Source organism: Hyaloscypha bicolor (assembly GCF_002865645.1).
Source record: "Hyaloscypha bicolor E unplaced genomic scaffold K444scaffold_118, whole genome shotgun sequence".
Classification (NCBI taxonomy): domain Eukaryota; kingdom Fungi; phylum Ascomycota; class Leotiomycetes; order Helotiales; family Hyaloscyphaceae; genus Hyaloscypha; species Hyaloscypha bicolor.
Window position 1 is genome coordinate 1,544,465 of NW_020194620.1, and position 19,322 is coordinate 1,563,786.

Sequence of the window (19,322 nt, forward strand, 5' to 3'; positions counted from 1 at the left end):
ATCGTGAAGTTAAGGAGATCTTCCCCGTCCAGCGATTGAAGTGGCCCAGGGCTGGTCCTATCAATGGCCCTCACTAATCAGCTAGACGGCCTCTTACGCGGGGCAGAGACAGACCCGGCTGGACGGTTTGCCACAGAAAGGCCGGCAGCGCATCGTCAACGCGACCACCGTACGCGACGGGCAAGCAAGACCTCCATCGTCACATCGTCGCACTTCTTGATGTGCCCGGCCAAGTTCCGCGGCCACGATAAGAACGGCGGAACAAGTGGACGAGGTAGGGCTGGCTGTGGAAGTGGTGTAGTTCGAATCAGTCCTAAGCCAGCAAGCCAGGAATAAGCCAGGGAGGCGTCATACGCCCCTCGAGTGCGGCGTCAAGGGATGCTTCAGAAGCCAGGAGTGTTGCTGATACCAAGACGTGCAGTGACTGTTAAAAGCATGGGGGAAGTGAACGCAGCATCTTCAGTCTCAGTGTCCGCGATCCTCCTTGATTGTTGAAATTCTTGTAAAGCCGGAGAGTCGGGCAGCAGAGAATGGGATGTTTTCACAGCACCACTAGGCACGTGCTCTCAAGTCGCCCCCTTAAAATCGATCACAGGATTTCAATAAGAAAATAGTACCTGGACATCCTCACGATGGCACCAGCCTTTGCTGAGCATTTCCGTTTGCAAATTGAACCTGGGTCCTTTGCTTGTGGCAGTGATGATCTTCCATCGAACAAAGATCTGGACCCAATCCCCTTTTGACTCAAACGAAAGGAAATGGATATGGCCTTCCTTACTTGGTTTCTGGATGCTGAAGCATTCGACATCTCGATGTATCAAGTAGCTTCATCTGCAATCACCAGGATTAAGGCCGGGTCTCGCCATTGTTACAGTAGTGGTGGCACATCTCGTCTGCGTCCTACCATGCTGAATGGCTATGTCGGATGTATATATGCTATCAATTTCCCCGTATTGATTAGATTAGCATTTGCGGTATACGGCGCATACTTTGTGGTCTTCATTCGTGGCGTTGTGGCTTGCGTCTGGAGGTGTCCTCCAATGTTCCACTGCAGAATCATGAGTTGACCATTTGTGTGGTTTGGAACCCAATCTTTTCAGGGAGGGCAATGCATTCAAACTATGCTGCAGGCTATCTGGCAATCTTTCAAAAACTTCCCAAATCATATTCTGGCCAGCCCACATGTCATGTCAGCACAATTGCTAGGTTTCTCCCTCATCATCAGCATCCAATTACCGCTTCTTTGGCTGCACGTCTCCAAATTGAGATTCCTCTTCATGGCAAAGACGGTTGCCATGCCTCTCACTGCATTAACACTGTTCGTATGGACTTTTGTTGCAGGTAAGATCATCACAATAGTTCATTTTACCAAGACATCTAACACTTTGGTAGCCACGGGATTTGACCCAACCTTCAACAACGACACACACATCACAGACGACACCCCTGCTATCCTCGTCTTCTTCCAATGTGTTACCACAGCTATTGGCTCGAGCGCCGCCCTTACACTGAACATGCCTGACTTCACTGGCTACGCTAAACATCCCAAGCAAGTCTTCTAGACGCAGGCTGTCGGCCTTTGTGGGCTTGTCACTCTCTGCGGAATCCTCGAAGTTACGGTAACGTCAGCGTACCAACAAATTTACGGTGTCACAACTTGGAATCCACATCGGGTTTCCATCCTCTGGAATAATCAAGCAGCCCAAATCTTCTCTGCACTTTGTTGGATGTTTGTTGTAATTGGGACAACCATTTCGGCCAACTCGGTGTCATTGGAGAATGACATCTCTCTCTGGTTCCCAAAATGAGCCAATGCGAGGCGAGGCGCTTATGTTTGCTGCATCATATCCATTGCTGCCACCCCATGTAATATTCAATACAGTGCTGCCTCATTCTCTTCCTTCCTTGGCGGCTACGCATTGTTCCTTGGTTTCCTTGCTGGTACTATGATGTCTGAGTTCTGGGTTCTGAGAAACAGACACCTGAATCTCTTCTCATTGTACAAGCGCCGAGATATCTACAGCTTCTTCCATGGCTTCAATATCTGTGCATTTGTAGCTTCTATCTGTGGCATTTGCACTGAATCTGGCCGGAATGGCCAAGGCGACGGGCAATAAGAATGTTCCAAAAGAGGCGACATACATTTATAGCTTGAGCTGGTTGGCGGGGGCGATTGTGGCTTTTGTGATTTACACGATTGCGGGCAAGATCTGGCCTATGGAGGAGAAGTTTGAGGTGGGACAGGTCATGGATGATCTCCATGCCTCGAGCCTCAACCATAGTGACCAAGACGACAGGAAGGTGGTGGCGCAGGATACAGCGAAGGGCTATCAGATGCGCTGCTCATGAACCGAATAGAGACAAATGAAAATAAGTGGCTCGCAGTTGACCGTTTGTCCACCCATAAATCGAAGCCCCTTTTTTGTTTAGCGAGAATTTCCTGGACTCAAATCTTATGACCGGAATACTAAGCGTAAGGATAAACTAGGTTTCCTTGAGCATGCTATCCAAAGAGTCGATAGATTCGGGAGTTTGGGGCCATTGTGTCTAACTGCCACTATCCGTCCAAATCATCGCTAGCATCAACTCCCAGTTCAGAAGTCAATCCTCGAGGTTCAATACAAGTCGTTTCATCTTTCACTCTTTCCTTGTCCCGCACAATAGCTAGATAGATCTTGCGAGAAATACTGTAAGTAATCCTCCATTATTTATTCGCCTCCTTCAGACTGGTCTATCTTTAAGTCTATTCTCATTCAAGTGTTCACTTCACTTTCTGACTTGTCTTTCACCGACCCCAATACTACTTTCATTCCAAAGGAATCAATCACCAAACAAGAGGATGTCGGCACAGCGCATCGCACCTCGAACCTCCAAACGCTTTGCGTACAGTTCCGGCCGGGATATTCCGCTGGTCCACGTCCACTCATGCAATCCATCATCGTTTACTCTACGCCCCTGGAATCATATGCGCGCCAGGTATTGATTCCCGCGCGTGGGAGAAGGGTTGCAGCAGCTACAACCGTTTCTCGGGCTAGGTCGAAACGGTACTCTATGGAATGCCGTTCTCGTTTCTTTTGACCTCAAGCGGGAAAAGGATGGCTCAACAAGTGGTGGCGTTTCTGGGATCCACGAAATTGGCATCTCAATGTTGGACACCCGCAGCATCTCTTCGAATAAACCAGCTGGCTCTCTGACCAATCGACACTTCATGATTGGCAGACATAAGAAATTGTCCCGTAGGGCATGGAAATTTCGTTTTGGGACTTCGGAACACGTCGATCGAACTAATATCACTGAGGTTATTTTGAAGCTTCTTACATACCAGATGAGATCGAGAATCTTCCGCAGCCAGGATACCGCAACATTGCTCTCGTGGGCCACGGCCTTCGTTTTGATTTCCTCATCCTGCGGAAGCATGGAATCATGTTCGAAGAAATCAGCACCATAGTCGCCAAGTTCGACACGATATATATGGCCACAGGAGGTGCTGTGCTGGGCATAAACTTCCGGGTTCCGTCGTTGCTGCAAACCCTTCCATGTCTGAACCAGAATCTTCACAACGCTGGAAATGATGCAAATTGTGTCCTGCTAGCTCTCTTGCTCTTGGTATACTATGGTCTGCGACCATCTACGTCCTCGTCCGATGCAAAAACGCTGGCATCTCTCAAGAGCCTGGCATTGGAGCCAATATCTGACACCACGGAGCGAATTGCAAAGTTGCGAGCGTTAAAAGCGCAATGTGACGACTGGACTTTGAATGCTCTGGACATTGGAACCATTTCGTTGTTCGATGAAAGCTGAACTCTCATTCCAACAGGGACTCTTTCATCTCTGCGAGGTTTGAGAAATCGGCGTTCCTCTCCACATCCCACCACGTACTTTCACCCAACAACGCAAGACCCCCACCACTTCTGGAGGACATACAAAGCTGAAAATAAGTTGAGGTCAAGCAAGAATTGAATACGACCTAGCACCAGTAATTTCTCTCTCCGGCTAACATGCCCTTGACCTCTCCACCTGTTCTCCCAACCACAATCTTCCCTTTTCCCCTCTTTAAAAACTTTCCATCCAGCACATCTCCAACAACACCACCATTATCCCGATCCCACACCTTCTTCCCTCTCAAAAATGTAAGTCTCGGCCAATTCTTGACCCTCATCCCCTCAAAAGGAGTATAATCAACACCATGATGGAGCTCAGACTGCCTAATAGTCACCCCGTCCTTGAGCTCCTTCTCATTGTACCAAATAACAATATCTGCATCGTGGCCAACAGCAATACTCCCCTTCATGCCCTCCAGCCCGTACAACTTCGCCGGGTCGGAACTCGTCAATTGCACAAACCTCTGCAAACTCAACCTCGAATCCTTCTCCCTCCCCGCATAACTAAACAACAACGGCAACCTGGTCTCCACCCCAGGCACCCCATTCGGGATATCCCTATACCTCATAACATCCCCCTTTAAACCCAGCTTCTTCCCACCAGAATGGCCATACGTAGAAGGAGCATGGTCGCTTGAGACAACCGTGAACGTTCCATTGGCAATTCCCGTCCACATCGCTTCGAGATCCTTCGGATCATGTCTAAGCGGGGGACTACAAACACACTTCGCGCCTTCAAAAGCATCCCCATGAGTAGCCTTCAACCTCTCACTTAAAAGAAAAAGATACTGTGGACAAGTCTCTGCATGAATGGGCAGCATCCTCGTTTGCGCCTTCCTGACATGCTTCATTGCAATTTCCGAGCTCATGTGCACGATTAGAATTGGGACATCGGTTAGCTCCGCGAGACTTATGATGCGGTACGTGGCCTCATTTTCGGCGATCTGTGGGCGAGAGATGGCATGGAAGTAGGGTGCTGTGTGTCCGGAGGCTTCGAGACGGGTTGAAATGAGAGAGATAATATCAGAATTCTCGGCATGCACCATGGTTGTAAAGCCCAATGTTCGAGCAGACATAAGGACATCGAGGAGCTGGGCGTCGCCGAGCTTGAGGGGCTCGTAGGTCATGTAGAGCTTCACGCTTGTGATACCTTGTTCGATCAGGAGGGGCATTTCCGTGGCCATGATCTGAGGGGTTGGGTTTGAGAGGATGAGGTGGAACCCGTAGTCGCAGTAGCTCTGATCTTTGGCCCTGGTGTGGTACTCTTCGACGCAGCGGATGACAGTCGTTTCGGTCTTCTTTTGGGACGCGAAGGCTATTACTGTTGTTGTTCCGCCAGCGATGGAACTTCGGGAGCCGGTGGTGAAGTTGTCTCCTGTGGGACTGTTGTCCTGGGCAAAATGGACATGGCTGTCGACGCCGCCTGGTGTAATGTAGCCGCCTCTTGCGTCGACGACCAGGGTATTGTCACTTCGGGGTAGAAACATCCCCAAACATGATATTTTGCCATTCTTGACGCCGATTTCAATACCAGGAGAGAGGACTTCACTGGCTGTGACCTGCGGGGTTATCAGCAGCGCTCTCGCAAATGTTTTCGGTAACGAATCTCGCTTAAAAAGGGGTTCGAAGAACGAGAACAAAAATAAATTAGAACAGAGCAACTCAGTCGTTCACCACACCATGGATCGGAAAAGTCCGTTCTCAGTAGCAAGGAAATAAGGTTCAAAAATATAAAATATAAAAACATACAACAGCAGGTATTCGCTGGTGGTCACCCACCCAACTACTAATCTGCCGATCTGAGGCTTATGTATGGCAGAGCGGACGGGATGCCCAGTTGTCCTCAGTCTGTGGTCGTATGTGGCAGAAAAAGGCTTAATAAAATATATAACACTGTGCATGAAATACAATTTCGAACAAATTGCGACGCCGCCTTGAAGACCAGTAACCGAGCGCTTCCCTCACAGCCATCATCCACGTCTGCTCTCCAATGACTGGATGACATTATCAGAAGAGAGCTTTCTCAAATGTTGTGAAACGGCAGAATCATGCACGCCCTCACACAATGCACGGGCTATTGTTCAAAGTCCAAGCAGTACATTCCGAGCAAGTATCGCTGTCGCAGCCGAAGGGGATTTTGATACTTACAATAGTTCCGTTTGTTACTATCAATTCAAAGCCCATAAAGTCCTCAGATTCTCTTCTGTATTCGCCCATCTTGGCAATATTGCTGTCAAACAGATCCAAGCCAATTGCTTTTCTTAAATGCTTCAAAACAAATATGCGGAAGACCTCGTCCTGTTCCGGTTTCCTGCCGTGCACCCCCATTTAGGCCATTTCTTCATGTCAACCAACAAAAGCGGGTGAGTCGACGAACGCTCATTCGCCCGATAGCGCTCCTCATTTGAGTGCTGAGTTGCCCGACGGCCAAGCTGGGGGGACCCTGTCGACAAACCCGACGCCTCATCCCGCATCTAATGCAGGCGCAAACCAATTAGTCTCGCTTGAGATAGCTGTGATAGGGGGTCCGAGGGCAGCGGAAAGAGGGGTTCAACTTCAAGAACTAGTATCTTCACAAATCCACAAAGATGGAAAGGCCAACTATTGTATATTCGCCCGCGATACAGTCTGCCCACCAAGTTGTGATTGGCGGGCAGACCGTGTTCGCAACTACGACGGTTAGCCACGGCCGAGCGTTCCAACAATGATCTGGTATTTACAATCAGCAAGCATTGAATGGAGAAGAGGCCGTGGCCGAGAGCAACAAGAAGTGAAAGGCTGGGCCGTGGGAAAGTTCTCAACTCAACATGGTTCGCTGCCAGCATTTCCTTCTGTATCTGTATCTTCCTGCGTTCGTTCGTTTTCAAACCAATTGGAGTTGTTCTCGTGCCAATCTTTCTGCCAATCTTTCTGCCAATCTTCTCGTTATGCCAAGAACAATCAAGATAGCTGCTGCCCAGATGGGTCCTGTGCATCGAGATTCCACACGTCAAGATACGCTCTCGCGAATGATCAAGCTGCTGCAATCTGCGTCGACGCGTGGTGCACAACTCGTCCTCTTTCCTGAGGCTGCATTCACCACGTTTTTTCCCCGCCATCTGATATCGGCCCAGGAAGAACTAGATTCGTTCTTCGAGCATGGGGACAATCTCGCCGGGTCCCCGAACACCAAGCCCTTGTTCGATGAGGCGAAGAAGCTGGGGGTCGATATCTCTGTGGGGTTTGCAGAGCGGGCTGCAGATGGAAAGGGCTACAATACTAGTGTCTACTACTCTGCCAGCCAGGGAAAAGTGATTGCGAAATATCGAAAGGTCCACCTGCCCGGCACCAAGGAGCCATTCGAGAATCCGGATGCAGTCAATCAGCTTGAGAAGAGGTACTTCGAGCCTGGAAATCTTGGATTCAAGGCATTTCGAGCACCTGATTTGGTGCTTGGTGCTCAGAAAAAGGGTGCTGGGAGTGTTCGACCTGGCAAGGGAGATCCCATCATGGGGATGATGATCTGTAATGACCGACGATGGGCAGAAGGCTGGAGGTGTTATGGCCTGCAAGGCGTAGAAGTTGTCCTTTGCGGTTACAATACCGCTGGGTTTGCCCCTGATCTTTGGGGAACAAGAAAGCCAATGACCCAAGAACAAGCGGAAGAGGATGCAGTGTTTCATCATAAGTTGGTGATGCAAGGGAACTCATATATGAATAGCTGCTTCTCAGTCAGTGCTGCGAAGGCAGGGTTAGAAGATGGAAAATACGACTTGATTGGGGGAAGTTGTATCACTTCTCCTGAGGGACATGTGGTGGCAGAAGCACAGACGAAGGATGACGAGGTTGTCTTTGCAGAGATTGATTTGGAGGACTGCAGGCAAGGGAAGGAGAAGACATTTGACTTTGACAGGCATCGCAGGATTGATCAGTATTCTCCTATTTCGCTTCAAACTGGTGTTATAGAGCCTGAGCTGCTTTGAGACTGTTTCTTATCATACTATAGACAAGATTCATTTAGATGTGGGTTAGAGAGTGTTTAAAATTGATCATTACTATATCCAATCTTGGCCTCTTGCTTTCCTTCCATCCCGAGCAGGTCTGAAGACACCTCCTTTTGCAGTTACATGACCTTCCCTTACCAGCCCGATCAAAAGCTGCACGCCAACCCCAACCCCATCAATCACTTGAGCAGTTGCATCTTTTGCCCCGACAGTCTCTTCGCATCTGATCTTCATCTCCGTCATTCCTGCACACCCCAAAGCAATACAATCTGCCCCCTTTTCTTGGACAAGCCTTCTGGCAGCTTCGCTTACTAATCCGAGCACTTTGTCTCTTGGAAATGTCTCTAGCTCAAGAACACCTAGTCCTGTCGTCTCGCAGCCCACCGAAAATCCATCTAGGCCATAGTACCTGATAGCATCTTCATGCATGATCTTGCTCCTTGCCCCAGTAGCCACGATCCCAAGTCGGCCGCCAAGCATTCGAGCAGAATAGAGCGCCGCCTCCATGATTCCGATAACGGGGCACGAAAGTTCTTCTCTTAGAGCGTTGATGAGAGGATGAGCGCTGAAGCAAGCGACCAGGAAAGCATCGTAATTTGAAGCTATGGGTATCACAGCTCGAGCTGCTGCCGCTGCAGAGAAGACTCCGTCGAGGTGACCTTCGATAGCCGAGGGAGTTGGATGTGGAGCCGTGAAGCCAGTGACTGTGCAATATGGAGGTAGAGTTGTTTCTAGGGATCGAAGACAGGCTTCTGTCATAGAAGAAGTTCCATTGGGATTTATTAGGAGAATGTTGATGGCTTTGGTGGAAGACCCCGTGACTTTGGGCAGTGAGTCGCCCATCCCAATTCGATTCACAAAGACTCAGGGTACAAAAAAGGGGGGAGTATTTTAAGCGAGGGGAAGAGGAGACGACAGCCTGGCAATGCCCTGCAACGATTTCCGAGCTGCACAAGCAGGAAAATGGAAGTAAAATAGCACAAAAATGATATTAGATGTCTATTATTGAAGGCACATTGTACCCGTCTACAGCGAATGAACCATTGAGGTCTTCCTACGCCAGCTCAGCTATCTATCGGCCAACGACGGGCAACTCCCATCCTCAAATGGCGTCCTGAGCAACGGCTAACTGTGAGGCCGCCCCGCATGCTCTCCAGACTCATCTCCAAGCAAATAATGGATCCTCGATGAGCTTTCCGAAACTTGTTAATTCCGCCTGAATGCAAAGAGATGCGCGGCGGTGTTGCGCGACGAAAGAGAAACCCACGCTACCCGATAGCCAGCAGCTCTGTGCGATAAGGAGGCGGAGTGTTTTTTGAAGGCATTTTGTGCACGTCCAACCTGCGGAGATGGACTCCCACAGCTTCGCGCAACCGTCACTATCGCCAACCGATTTTTTCAATGGGCTGGAGTTGGCTCCCCCGGTGCCCGGTCCACGATCTTACAAGTCGCGAAAATATCGGCCATGCGACCTCTGCAGGCAAAGACAGGTGGCGTGCAAGATCGATATCGGACCGCCGTGTTCCCTCTGCGCGTCTCACGGGCGACAGTGTACCTTCGTGGAACGGCCGAAAAAGAAGAGAAGGCCGAATGTCGCTGCCAGCAATGGCGAGGGCAGTGGAGTTTCTGGTAAGCTGCGCAGAGTGTTTGCATCTCAAGAGTTACGATGCTGACCTCTATTCTCGTGTAGCCTCGATCCAACAATTCGATGTTACGGCGGCTCAACTAAGCCCCGGATTCATCGCACAGTACGAAAATGAACAAACCTTCAATGGCCTGAACGGGCACAACGGCCTGGGTGTAGACCCGGACTCATCGCCGAACCAGCTGCACCATCTTGGCCAAGATGCGTCCCCAATACACTATATGGATCCGTACTTGCAAATGATGCAAGGAGGAATACGGATCCGGCCTCTGGACTCCCAAGCAAACAGGTGTGCTCGATTTATTGGTGAAACGGGGGAGTCGAATCCATACCTGCTGCGCCACTACAGATACGATGACAATGATGAATGTACGATTTCAAAATTGACATACCGCCGGATCAAAAGCACCTCAAACCAGAATGCAATGCCAGGCGAGAAGGGAGAGCCTCCTGTTGTCTTCATGCTCGCAGATGACAGTATGGCTCAGAAGGGCGAGCCCCGAGTCGAAGAAGACGTCCTTGCAAAGGGCCGCTCCGATATCGCCAATATGTTCACTGAACAAGAAGCCCTAAGATTAATAGGCCTGTTCTTCCGATTTGTATACCCATACTTTCCTATTCTGTCTAAAAGCGAAATGTTCCTGAACGGGCAGATATCCCCCTCTGTACTGCACACATTACCCATATCGTTATTATCTGCTATGTATGCTACAGCCTTGCCATTTATGCTTTATGACGATCTCCTTGCCACGACTATAGTTCACTCTCCTCCTTCGACCAACCAGCTATATCGAATATCTTGGCTTGCCGTTACTCAAGAATTGCACACACCTCGACTGGCCACTTTGCAAGCCTGCCTTCTCCTCCTCCAGCGAGCACCCACGAACCGATACACGACTGATACCCCTTGGAAAACAAGTCTTGTAGGATGGTCAGTTAGTTTAGCACAGATTTTAGGTCTCCCCAAGGAATGCAGTGATTGGACAAGCATACCAACATGGGAAATGACCTTGAGGAAACGACTCTGGTATGGGGTCTTTATCATGGATAAGTGGGCCTCTCTTGGAGCAGGAATGCCTAGCCATATACGTTCAGACGACTTCGACGTCCTTTCTTTGACTGAATCGGACCTCGAGCCGCCATCCCTTGATCCCAACTCCAACGCCATTCCTAATTTTCTCGATCCAGACACTGACAGCAGTCACTTCCGTCTGCTCTCGGATCTCACCATGATATTGAGCGATATCATGGACTCGTATTACTCATTACGAGCTACGCAACGGACATCTAAAGACTTCACACTCTCCCTAGATCTTGCTCGGTCGCTGAGGACTCGATTGAAGATGTGGAACGATTCCTTACCTCCTGGTCTGGCTCTACGGCAACCAGAACGTCTGGATTCGAGAGGTATGGCTCGGCTTAGCGGCAACCCTTCCCTCTCTCTAGCATATATTGTCGCGACAATGACTTTGTTCCGAGCTCTCCTTCGACCCCTCGCCAACTTGACGACTGTCGAGGAAGAAGATCACGGGATTGTGGGGAGCCGACTTGCTGTTCGAGCGGGAGCAAAAGAGTGTGCCAAAGAAGTCGTCGAATTCGCAGAAAACCTGGGACGAGGGGCTTTGGATGCATTTTGGCATTCCTGCAAGCCTCCCACTGATGCCTAACTATAACCTTTATGCTAATGAAAATCAGGGTCACGAGCAAACTTCGCAATAGCCTCATCATTCCTCATGCAGCTCCTCGTCACGTCCGAGTCTGAATCTGAGCAGAGCGAGATCAACGAGTTACTGGCGCGCTGGCGCTGGGCCATGCGGATCGGGAGCGGGAGTACGGGGAACGGGTTGATGAGTCTGGGTCTTTTGCGCTTAGATGGCTTGCTCTTGGAAAATGGGACTATGCAGCCAGCTACAGGATGAAAGGGTCGGAGCTCAAAAAACGGAACGGAATAGGACTAGGAGTTTTGGTGGGTAGGTCGGGAATTGGGTTTACACGATTGGGATGATCTGATGGGTGAAGGACATTAAGGGTCGGGGATGCCTCACGGCATTTGGGGCGATAGTTTGTTGATACGTTCCGAGTCCACCATGGAGGCAGATGTCGATTAAAATTTGTTCTCTCCTGGGTCCTCTGTCTGGCCACTGTCACTTTTCCTGCCCCGCCCCCAACAGTCTGCCTCCTCATGACGCTCTCGTAAGTACGGGCGAATAATCTTGCTACTGATTTTTCTTTTTGCTCCTCAATGTTCCAAGTATTTTGGTGCAATGATCTTAGTTGACAAGATTTAAGCGAATAAGACCTCCCGAAGTGAAATTCATCTGATAATCTGCGTTAATATTCTGAACAATCAGATGAATATATCTCTCTTTCATCTTAAGCTTGAGATACATATAATTTCATCCTATCCTCGATCTCAAGAGAGTGAATGAATTCGACCCGAGGATTTTGTTGCACATGTTTCGTCCAATGTAACAACCTCATATGCAGATCAAGTCCGTTTTGGGTTTGATGAACTCGCATCTGCAGAAAACAACTTGCCGCACGGCACACAAACTCCGAACCCCGAATCTCAGGCAGATTCGCTCCCCAGTGCAACTCGTCTTCTGTATTTCCATTGCTACATGGGTTATCGAGAGGAAAGGCGGTTTCAGCAGCATACTCCTCGAAAATACCCATAGCTCTGAGGTGTTGGCAGATATGTGCTTGCAGGCTGTGAGGATGTTGCAGTTGGCTTTTCGAAAAAGGACATGCGAATAATCCACAACAAAACGTATTTTCCTCTGTTGTCTCGAGCTGGATCGGGAGTTTCTCGTGCTTGATAAACTTGTGTTCCGCGGTGACCAAGTTCACTTGCTTCACGTCACCGATGAAGCGTGGCTCATGTTTGAGGTTCCTCTGGCACAATGAAGGATTATGTGATATCTTCGGAGTTATATTAATAAAGTGAGGACCGTCCTTGAACACGTAATCTTTCAACGAGAGTTTTTCACGTTGTTTCTAGATATCATGGAAACTTTATTCTGGCAACGCAAAGAGTCATCAACGATGCGTTGGAAGTGATAAGAAATTTCACTTTCGATATCGAGAACAAACTGTGTGCAAAGCGGGCAAGGAGACTCATGGGCAATACTTGAGCGAGTGTCAAGTGAAGACTGAGGTGAATTTTGTTCAAAGCCAGAAGGTAACCGAGTTCAGAAGAGGCTGTGGAGGGAGATGTCTGACAAGATTGAGAGGTTGTCGCCGGGGGCACTGACGGTTGTGAATTAAGAGCTAGTACAATGATCCACATTAGATCTAAATCTCCTACAACTATCTAGAACAATAGCTTGGACTCTTGTAAGGAAACACAGCTGGTGGCTTAACTGTTATTTGTCCAATTCAGTCCCCAGTCCCTATTGGATGAGTTGGTCATGTCTTCAAGGAAGTATCTCAAGCTATCCATGGTAGGCCGTCGTTGTGAAAAATCACCATTTTCGTTTGCTGATCGTTGTGGGTATCTACAAACCCATACAAATTACTGTTGGGTATGGCTATAGACGCATCGGGAAGGTCCGGATTTAGTAACTTCCCGGGATCTTCCCAACTACTCTGAGAAGAAAGGAAGGTGAGATCGGCAGTACCATTCACCGTGCTGCCTCTCGGTCGCTCCACTCGGCTCATGAGCTTAACAATTGGTCTTCAGACATAACCGACTCGGTGTCAGTCACCACCGCAGTATATTGCGCAACATTCTCTATCACCGCCAAGTACGAACGGTCAGTAGTCCGGCTATTACCAGAGCCACACAATTCCGCAAGTAGCACAGCAAGAGCATACCATTTGACCCAAGCGAATTATGCCCAAGGAGTGAAGTCTGTATTAGCTAGCTTGTTCAGTGATCGCTCCAAGATATCAGTAGTTCCTCTCATCACGTCGAAATTGCTGCGAGCTTCTCATTCCAGCTAGCCCATGGATCCGTTGGGTTGATATCAGTTCCGTATAGTTTCTTCAGACACATCATGGCCCGATGGCCCATTGACAAAAATGACTTATCTGTGCAGTTTTGTGAGGGTGGAGGCAGAGTACACGTTGGGTGCAAACCCGAATCGTTCACGGTCGAAGGCGGCGAGGACTTGAAGTCTTACAAAAGAGGAGTCGGAGCGATCCTCTGTCCAGAGCAAACCGAGCATCAAGCATTCCAATGGAGAACCACAGCCGTCGGCGAATCTCCAAGTAGTAAGGCGAGTATCCTTCCGTTTCTTCAGTTCCAAGTTTGAGTGCGTTTGCTAGCCTTGCAGCTATTGAGAGCAGTGTCCAGCTTGATCCTCCAGTCGTAGAATAGCGAAGGCCCGTCTACTAATTGTCAGCTCTGGCTTAAAATGTTGCATTATACACAATACTATGCTGTTATTGTATACCTGCAGCAGCAATATTGATAGGTCAACTACTAAGTATATAACAAACGCCTGGAGGAAGTCAGGTCTGGGTACTCTAGGAGCTTTGCCTTCGAGATCGCAAACACCGCCCCAATCCTAAGCTGCTGCATAAGTGAAATTCTCCTGCAATACAAAAGGTGTTCGCATTCGGCATCGGTCATGTGCACAATGCCATAAAATGTATTGCACATCCCAGAGCATGGATCCGAGTCCAGTGGCCCTCGGTCTTGGCTTCTAAGTTTTCCTTTCAATTGCGGCGAGAACTGTAGGCTAGGGTAGAACTTTGAGAATACTATCTACGCGGTGCCGATATATAGACAGCAGCGTGTTGGTCATCTGCTTCGTGAGAGGTTGCGAGGTGTCAAACTCGGTGCCAGAAGTGCTGTAGCTGAAGAGGAGGGTTTCTGAGTTAGAGATATGGCTCCTTTCTAGACCCTGGTAATGCAGAGGAACTCTGGCTTGAGGGATCTTCATTTTCGAACTCTCCCAGGCTTTCGCGGATGCCACTGGCCTAGATAGAGAATGAGCGGTGCTGGAGATCTTGGAGGTAAAACGTAAGTAATCAGAACCGACTCCTGTGAAAGCGCTTCCCAGAAGTCGGAAGCAACATAATTCTGCAGGGCATTAGCACTTTTGGCCAGCTGACCCCCAGGTCCCAGGAGATGGACATCCTCCTGGCCGGCATTATGTTCCTTGCTGGATTGTACTTGAACCTAGATTCCAGAATTAGCTACTCTTCTCACTCTTCGTACCAAGTCAGACGTACCTTTAATTGCCTCACAGGATCTTCAAGACGAGCGACTCTAGTATCAATTTCGCATTCTCCGCGCTGAGCAGTCCTTCCCCGAGGTCGGCGAGCGCGCTGGACCGTGGCTCATTTAATGCGCGCAATTTTGCAGGCCGGGCATGGAACCTGCTTGTCGCACTTTGTCTTTCGTTGCTTGCATTGCTCGCAACTCAGACAGACTGCGAGAACAGGAGAAGAGCTCATATTTGAGACGCGGGAGTTTTTAATTGGACAAAAGTGTGTTGCTCTTATATGAAAATTGAAATAGGGGTGCATAATGACGTCCGCAATATTTGTTTACTCTTGTGGAGTGTACGAAGAAGTAAAGGCAATTTATCCTCCATTGGCCGAGTATTTGCAGCAAAGTCAAGGGTTTGTTTTGATGCAGACTGCAGTTGAAACTAACACGAAAACTTGATGAGATTTGTTTCTAGATTTTCCGTGGGTCCTATGTCCCATTCACTCTCATTCGGGTTTGAAGAAACCTCAAAGAGTTCTATTACGCATCGCTTCAATGTCCCAGGAACTTTCTGTACATTGAAGATATCTTCTGTCTTACTCAAAGGGGATGATCAGCTCCTCTCCAACTAGACTTGAGATGAAAACAATACCATCAATCCACCCCCTCTCTAAACACCAATTCAATTCCGCGCCACCGAGATCCACTCACAAACAACAACCCACTTCTCTTCCAATAAGCTAAGCATACAATTCCAGCGCACATGAGCAAGGGAACAGCGTACTCTTCCCTCCTGTGGCGAAGTAACGTGCTTTTCGTGTGATTATGGAGACGAAAAGGAGACAGGCGATGCTGGGAAGGCGCAGAGGCAGATATTTGCTTGGATTAAGGGAGAGTGTAGAGGTTATGTAGCGTTTAGAGGGGGCGTGGGTGCGGATGAGGGAGTAGTAGCTTCGAAGGCCGATTGTCGTGCGTTGGCGGGTGGTGAGGCGAGCTAGAAGGTTAGGTGTCCATGATTCGCTTGCTTGGCTAATGAGTCTGTTGGAAGTTGGGGATCGGATAGGTGTGTGGCGGGGATGGGAATAGTATGGCAAAAGGAGGTGTAGCAAGTATACGTACCTAAGGGAGAACAATGAAGCAATAGCAAAGGTTTCTTCGTATACATCAAAGCTCAAGCTCGGCCTGGCCAACACTTGTTGGTACAGGCATCGCTATCCAAATCAAGGCATACTATCAATCTTCAAATTAAACTCTGCCCTTCCGCAGTCCGGAAACCCAACCCATTTCAAGTCCGAGAGCGGACAGAAAGCAGCAAACTCCCTTCGTACTTCTGTCCCAAGGAAGATCCAGAGTTCCAGCAAGAAAGCCTCATCCCAATTTCAGCCCCTTTCGCCAGCCCCTTCCATGAACGACTTGGGCTCAGCCCTCTCTGGCAAGCTCGGAATGGCCTCAGCTTCTCAAGCGACAGGCAAGAGAAGCTATGCAGAAATGGTCAAATCGATGCCGTCTGTCCTTGCGACAGGAGCCTTTGCTCAGCCGAAAGCTCACACCCCTGGAATGGTCCCGAGTGGCCATGCAACTGTTCCACCACAGCTTCTGGCTTCCACCCCCCAGCCCATGGAAGGACAGAAGATCAAGAAGCAAAAAGCAAAGACAGAGGGTGCCCCAGCAGGAGCAGCACCGATGTTCAAGCGTCCTAGACACCTCCCTGAAAACCTCACTGAAGCTGCAGCACTCCAAAGAGAGAAGGTGAAGAAAAAGGAGATCAAGAAACTCCAAGCAGAGGTCGAGAAGTTGCAGCAGAAGGGCCAACGTGTCCAGGATGAGTTGGAAACCGTCCGCAAGCAACGGAGCGAGTTTCTCCACATGTCCCAGCAACTCGTGAAGGCTTGGTTCTCGTATGGCTAAATGCTAGACCTCTTTATAACTCGTCGGAAAGTTGTGTTGTTGCATATCGACTTATTATTGGCTGAAGTTATTGGGGCCAATTGAGATGAGAGATACAATATTCATCTGAGCTCAAAGTGAATCTTGAGAGGCACAACTTGCAACTCATTTTATGCCAACTTTAGATGAAAAGTAGGAGCTATTTCCACTTGAAAAGACTATCTTATCTGACTTTCTAATGTACTAAGATTTCTGGAACGTCGAAGCGTTGTGATTCACTTTGAGAGAAGAATAGCGCCTTGGATTCATCTCAAAAGGGCTTAGAAGAGGCTCGTAGAGTGACTTCTGAACTTGCCACTCGCACCTAAAAGCAAACATTTCCCCTACCATTACCAATGTCGTTATGAAGCTAGAGGTATCTAGTGTTGAAATGAGCGACACAGGCGAGAGACGAGAAAACAGGCGGATGCTACTTGCTCCATCGGCCCAATAAAGAAAGTTGTCACACTCGTAGTCAAGTCGAAGGAAGCACAAGGATGCATTATCACAGTAACTTCGCATTGTGCAATATATTACAATAAAGCATTATACGACATCTCGTCCCCTTGTCCTCTTTCTGGGGTTCGCTCAACTAGGAATCACGTAATGACCTTATCCATTCTCTTTTTACCATATTTCCCATCCCTCTGGCATGCAGAACCCATGACCTGATCCAACCTCCGATGCATATAGAAGCACCACTCGTGAAGCCTAAACAAAACAAAAGCAGAAATCCCAACCCCTTTCCGTAATTAGACGCCCTGTAAACGCCGTCTATGATTTGTTTTGCCTGGACCCAGAACCAGATATCGTAAAGTACCGGTAGTATGCAAACTCTGTCGTATGTGATCATTCGTATTCTTTCGTTTGTTCATAATGTCAAGGTCGCCAGCCCCATCTTTTCGTAATTATATATATATGAGCCATGCATGTGCTCTTTATTTTAAGTTGTCGAAGAGGAAGCAGGAGGCGTGACAGCCTGCTCCCTTGTGCGGACTCGGAAGGTGTCTCGTAACCTGCTCGTTAATCGCGCTCTTCGGCTAGTCTCTTCGACGTCCTCGGGTTGCTCTCCCTCACGTTGAGATTGCTCTCGTAGTTGACGGAGCGCGGCTATGCGCTCATCTGGTGGTGCATGACGGAGGCGATTCAGATCTAATAGTCTGGCCACACCTCGACGCTGAGGGTTTGATCCACTAGCCTCATCTGTGTTGCCCGCTTCCTCACCCTCGACACCAAGTGGTGGGGGTAACTCGCTGCCTTCGCCCGTGGTAGAGGCAGCATTTTCTGTATTCGAAGTTGCAGAGGTAACTGGTCGAAGATCGTGGCGGCTGGGCTGGGTTAGTAGTTGATATCAACTCGGAGAGAATGACTTACCATAATGGACACGTCCCAGACACGTTCAATAGCCAGGGATCAATGCAAGCAGGATGGTACTTGTGATGACATGGCAACACTCGCACATCCTCACCAGTCTTGAAGTCCTCTGTACAGATCGAACATCCCAGCTCGCCTTCTCTTGGTACAGCTTCGTTACCACTTGCTACCGACTCAGCTTGCGCAGCTCCCAAACCGGACTCGACACCCAAAGTTGTCGTCCTGGCTGCGACAGCGGGAGATTTCCCTTCCTCGTCTTCATTGGCTTCTGGCACCGTCGAGAGATGAGTAGCTGTAGTGTGTTGGGTATTGTTACTGCCAGACTCCAATTCGACATCTCGGCTTCCAGGTTTCACTGGCTCTGGGTCTCCAAATTTCACAATTGGCAATGTCTCCAACATAGCTCTTGCTAGTCCCTTTGCTCGACTCTGTCTCGGTCTCCCTGCATATCCGTTTCGTGGCCCATATCTCTCTGGATGTCGATGGGCACGGATGGCACCAGTGGCAATGATGATTAGGAATAGCAAGGTGATGATGCCTGTGATACTGTATAGAATACTCATCGCAACGGCAGTTGTTGGTGCTGGGCTATTGGCGTCCGGTGAGCCTGAAGGCGAACTCTGCTGGTTAGTTGTGGCATTGGCAAATATCTGAGCTTGGATTGATGGCGAGTCTGATGATTGCGGGTAGAGCTGGATCATTGCCATCAGAGCATTTGATGCCTCCAGAGATACCATCGTATACATCGTTGCGAATTTGTAGTCACCCGTAAGGTTACACTCCTTAGCTGTTTGGCTGTAGAGCAGAATGGCCATAGGTTTGGCATCTCCGGCCGTTCCAACCACTGTTGAAGAGTCGATATTCGAGCCATTTGGATCGCAACTGATGAAGGCGATATCGCTGTGGGAAACATTGTCGGCATTTTTATAATCGACTGGCCTCAGCATCCCCGCAAGGTTGATTGCCTGCGGAAAGTTCTGTCAGCAGTGTGCCATAAGGAATGCCAGCATTTCTGTATTTACTTACAGCAACGGCAGTTGGACTGCCACCCTTCCCAGCTGCAGCCGTGAGGGGAGCAATGTTGTAGTTCGTTTGCGAAAATAACGGACCTCCAACCAGGTGCAAAACGGTCTCTGATGCGCTCTCTGAGGCCGGCAAAGTTGCGTTCGAGGGTGACACGGATTGAGCGGAAGCGAGTGAGAATCCAACAAGGGCGATAGTGAGGAAGCTTGCCATGGTTCTCGTTCTCGCAACGGTCGACGCTGCCATTATTTACCAGAAAGGGAAGAAAGGTGAAGGGGATTCGTTGGTTGCCCTTGCTCACATATCCAGATGCTCTGGGAAGCAAGATG

The 19,322-nt window shown here is 49.1% G+C and overlaps 7 protein-coding genes across 7 annotated transcripts; 3 read left to right on the forward strand and 4 right to left on the reverse strand.

Annotated features, from left to right (window-relative positions):
- Positions 1-758: 758 nt before the first annotated feature.
- Positions 759-2,349, forward strand: K444DRAFT_645167 (uncharacterized protein; the record flags this gene model as incomplete). Its single annotated transcript, XM_024885061.1, has 6 exons — positions 759-1,022; positions 1,101-1,341; positions 1,393-1,470; positions 1,615-1,795; positions 1,883-2,054; positions 2,104-2,349. 6 exons carry the CDS (start codon positions 759-761, stop codon positions 2,347-2,349), a joined length of 1,182 nt encoding a protein of 393 aa, XP_024733374.1.
- A 1,518-nt stretch (positions 2,350-3,867) lies between these two features.
- Positions 3,868-6,065, reverse strand: K444DRAFT_595006 (dihydropyrimidinase; the record flags this gene model as incomplete). The annotated part of the gene is made up of 2 exons (XM_024878379.1): positions 3,868-5,440; positions 6,030-6,065. 2 exons carry the CDS (start codon positions 6,063-6,065, stop codon positions 3,968-3,970), a joined length of 1,509 nt encoding a protein of 502 aa, XP_024733375.1. The 3' UTR covers positions 3,868-3,967.
- A 743-nt stretch (positions 6,066-6,808) lies between these two features.
- On the forward strand, positions 6,809-7,843 carry K444DRAFT_535564 (putative N-carbamoyl-D-amino acid hydrolase; the record flags this gene model as incomplete). The annotated part of the gene is made up of 2 exons (XM_024875300.1): positions 6,809-7,008; positions 7,144-7,843. 2 exons carry the CDS (start codon positions 6,809-6,811, stop codon positions 7,841-7,843), a joined length of 900 nt encoding a protein of 299 aa, XP_024733376.1.
- Positions 7,844-7,915: 72 nt separating this feature from the next.
- On the reverse strand, positions 7,916-8,707 carry K444DRAFT_536082 (uncharacterized protein; the record flags this gene model as incomplete). Its single annotated transcript, XM_024875349.1, has 1 exon — positions 7,916-8,707. The coding sequence occupies one exon, from the start codon at positions 8,705-8,707 to the stop codon at positions 7,916-7,918; it is 792 nt and encodes a 263-aa protein (XP_024733377.1).
- A 298-nt stretch (positions 8,708-9,005) lies between these two features.
- Positions 9,006-11,806, forward strand: K444DRAFT_616307 (uncharacterized protein). Its single transcript, XM_024880902.1, has 3 exons — positions 9,006-9,493; positions 9,555-11,153; positions 11,205-11,806. Exons 1-3 carry the CDS (start codon positions 9,214-9,216, stop codon positions 11,426-11,428), a joined length of 2,103 nt encoding a protein of 700 aa, XP_024733378.1. The 5' UTR covers positions 9,006-9,213; the 3' UTR covers positions 11,429-11,806.
- Positions 11,807-12,333: 527 nt separating this feature from the next.
- Positions 12,334-12,859, reverse strand: K444DRAFT_65200 (uncharacterized protein). The gene has a single exon (XM_024885756.1). It carries the CDS (start codon positions 12,796-12,798, stop codon positions 12,514-12,516), a length of 285 nt encoding a protein of 94 aa, XP_024733379.1. The 5' UTR covers positions 12,799-12,859; the 3' UTR covers positions 12,334-12,513.
- Positions 12,860-17,539: 4,680 nt separating this feature from the next.
- K444DRAFT_632874 (uncharacterized protein) lies at positions 17,540-19,239 on the reverse strand (the record flags this gene model as incomplete). The annotated part of the gene is made up of 3 exons (XM_024883532.1): positions 17,540-17,924; positions 17,971-18,947; positions 18,997-19,239. 3 exons carry the CDS (start codon positions 19,237-19,239, stop codon positions 17,540-17,542), a joined length of 1,605 nt encoding a protein of 534 aa, XP_024733380.1.
- Between the last annotated feature and the right edge of the window lie 83 nt (positions 19,240-19,322).

Coding starts and splice junctions, on each gene's coding strand:
- K444DRAFT_616307 (XM_024880902.1), top strand. CDS start 9,214: ATGGACTCCCACAGCTTCGCGCAACCGTCACTATCGCCAACCGATTTT. Junction 9,494..9,554: donor CGAGGGCAGTGGAGTTTCTG/GTAAGCTGCGCA, acceptor ATTCTCGTGTAG/CCTCGATCCAACAATTCGAT. Junction 11,154..11,204: donor GGATGCATTTTGGCATTCCT/GCAAGCCTCCCA, acceptor AATGAAAATCAG/GGTCACGAGCAAACTTCGCA.
- K444DRAFT_65200 (XM_024885756.1), bottom strand. CDS start 12,798: ATGTGGATCATTGTACTAGCTCTTAATTCACAACCGTCAGTGCCCCCG.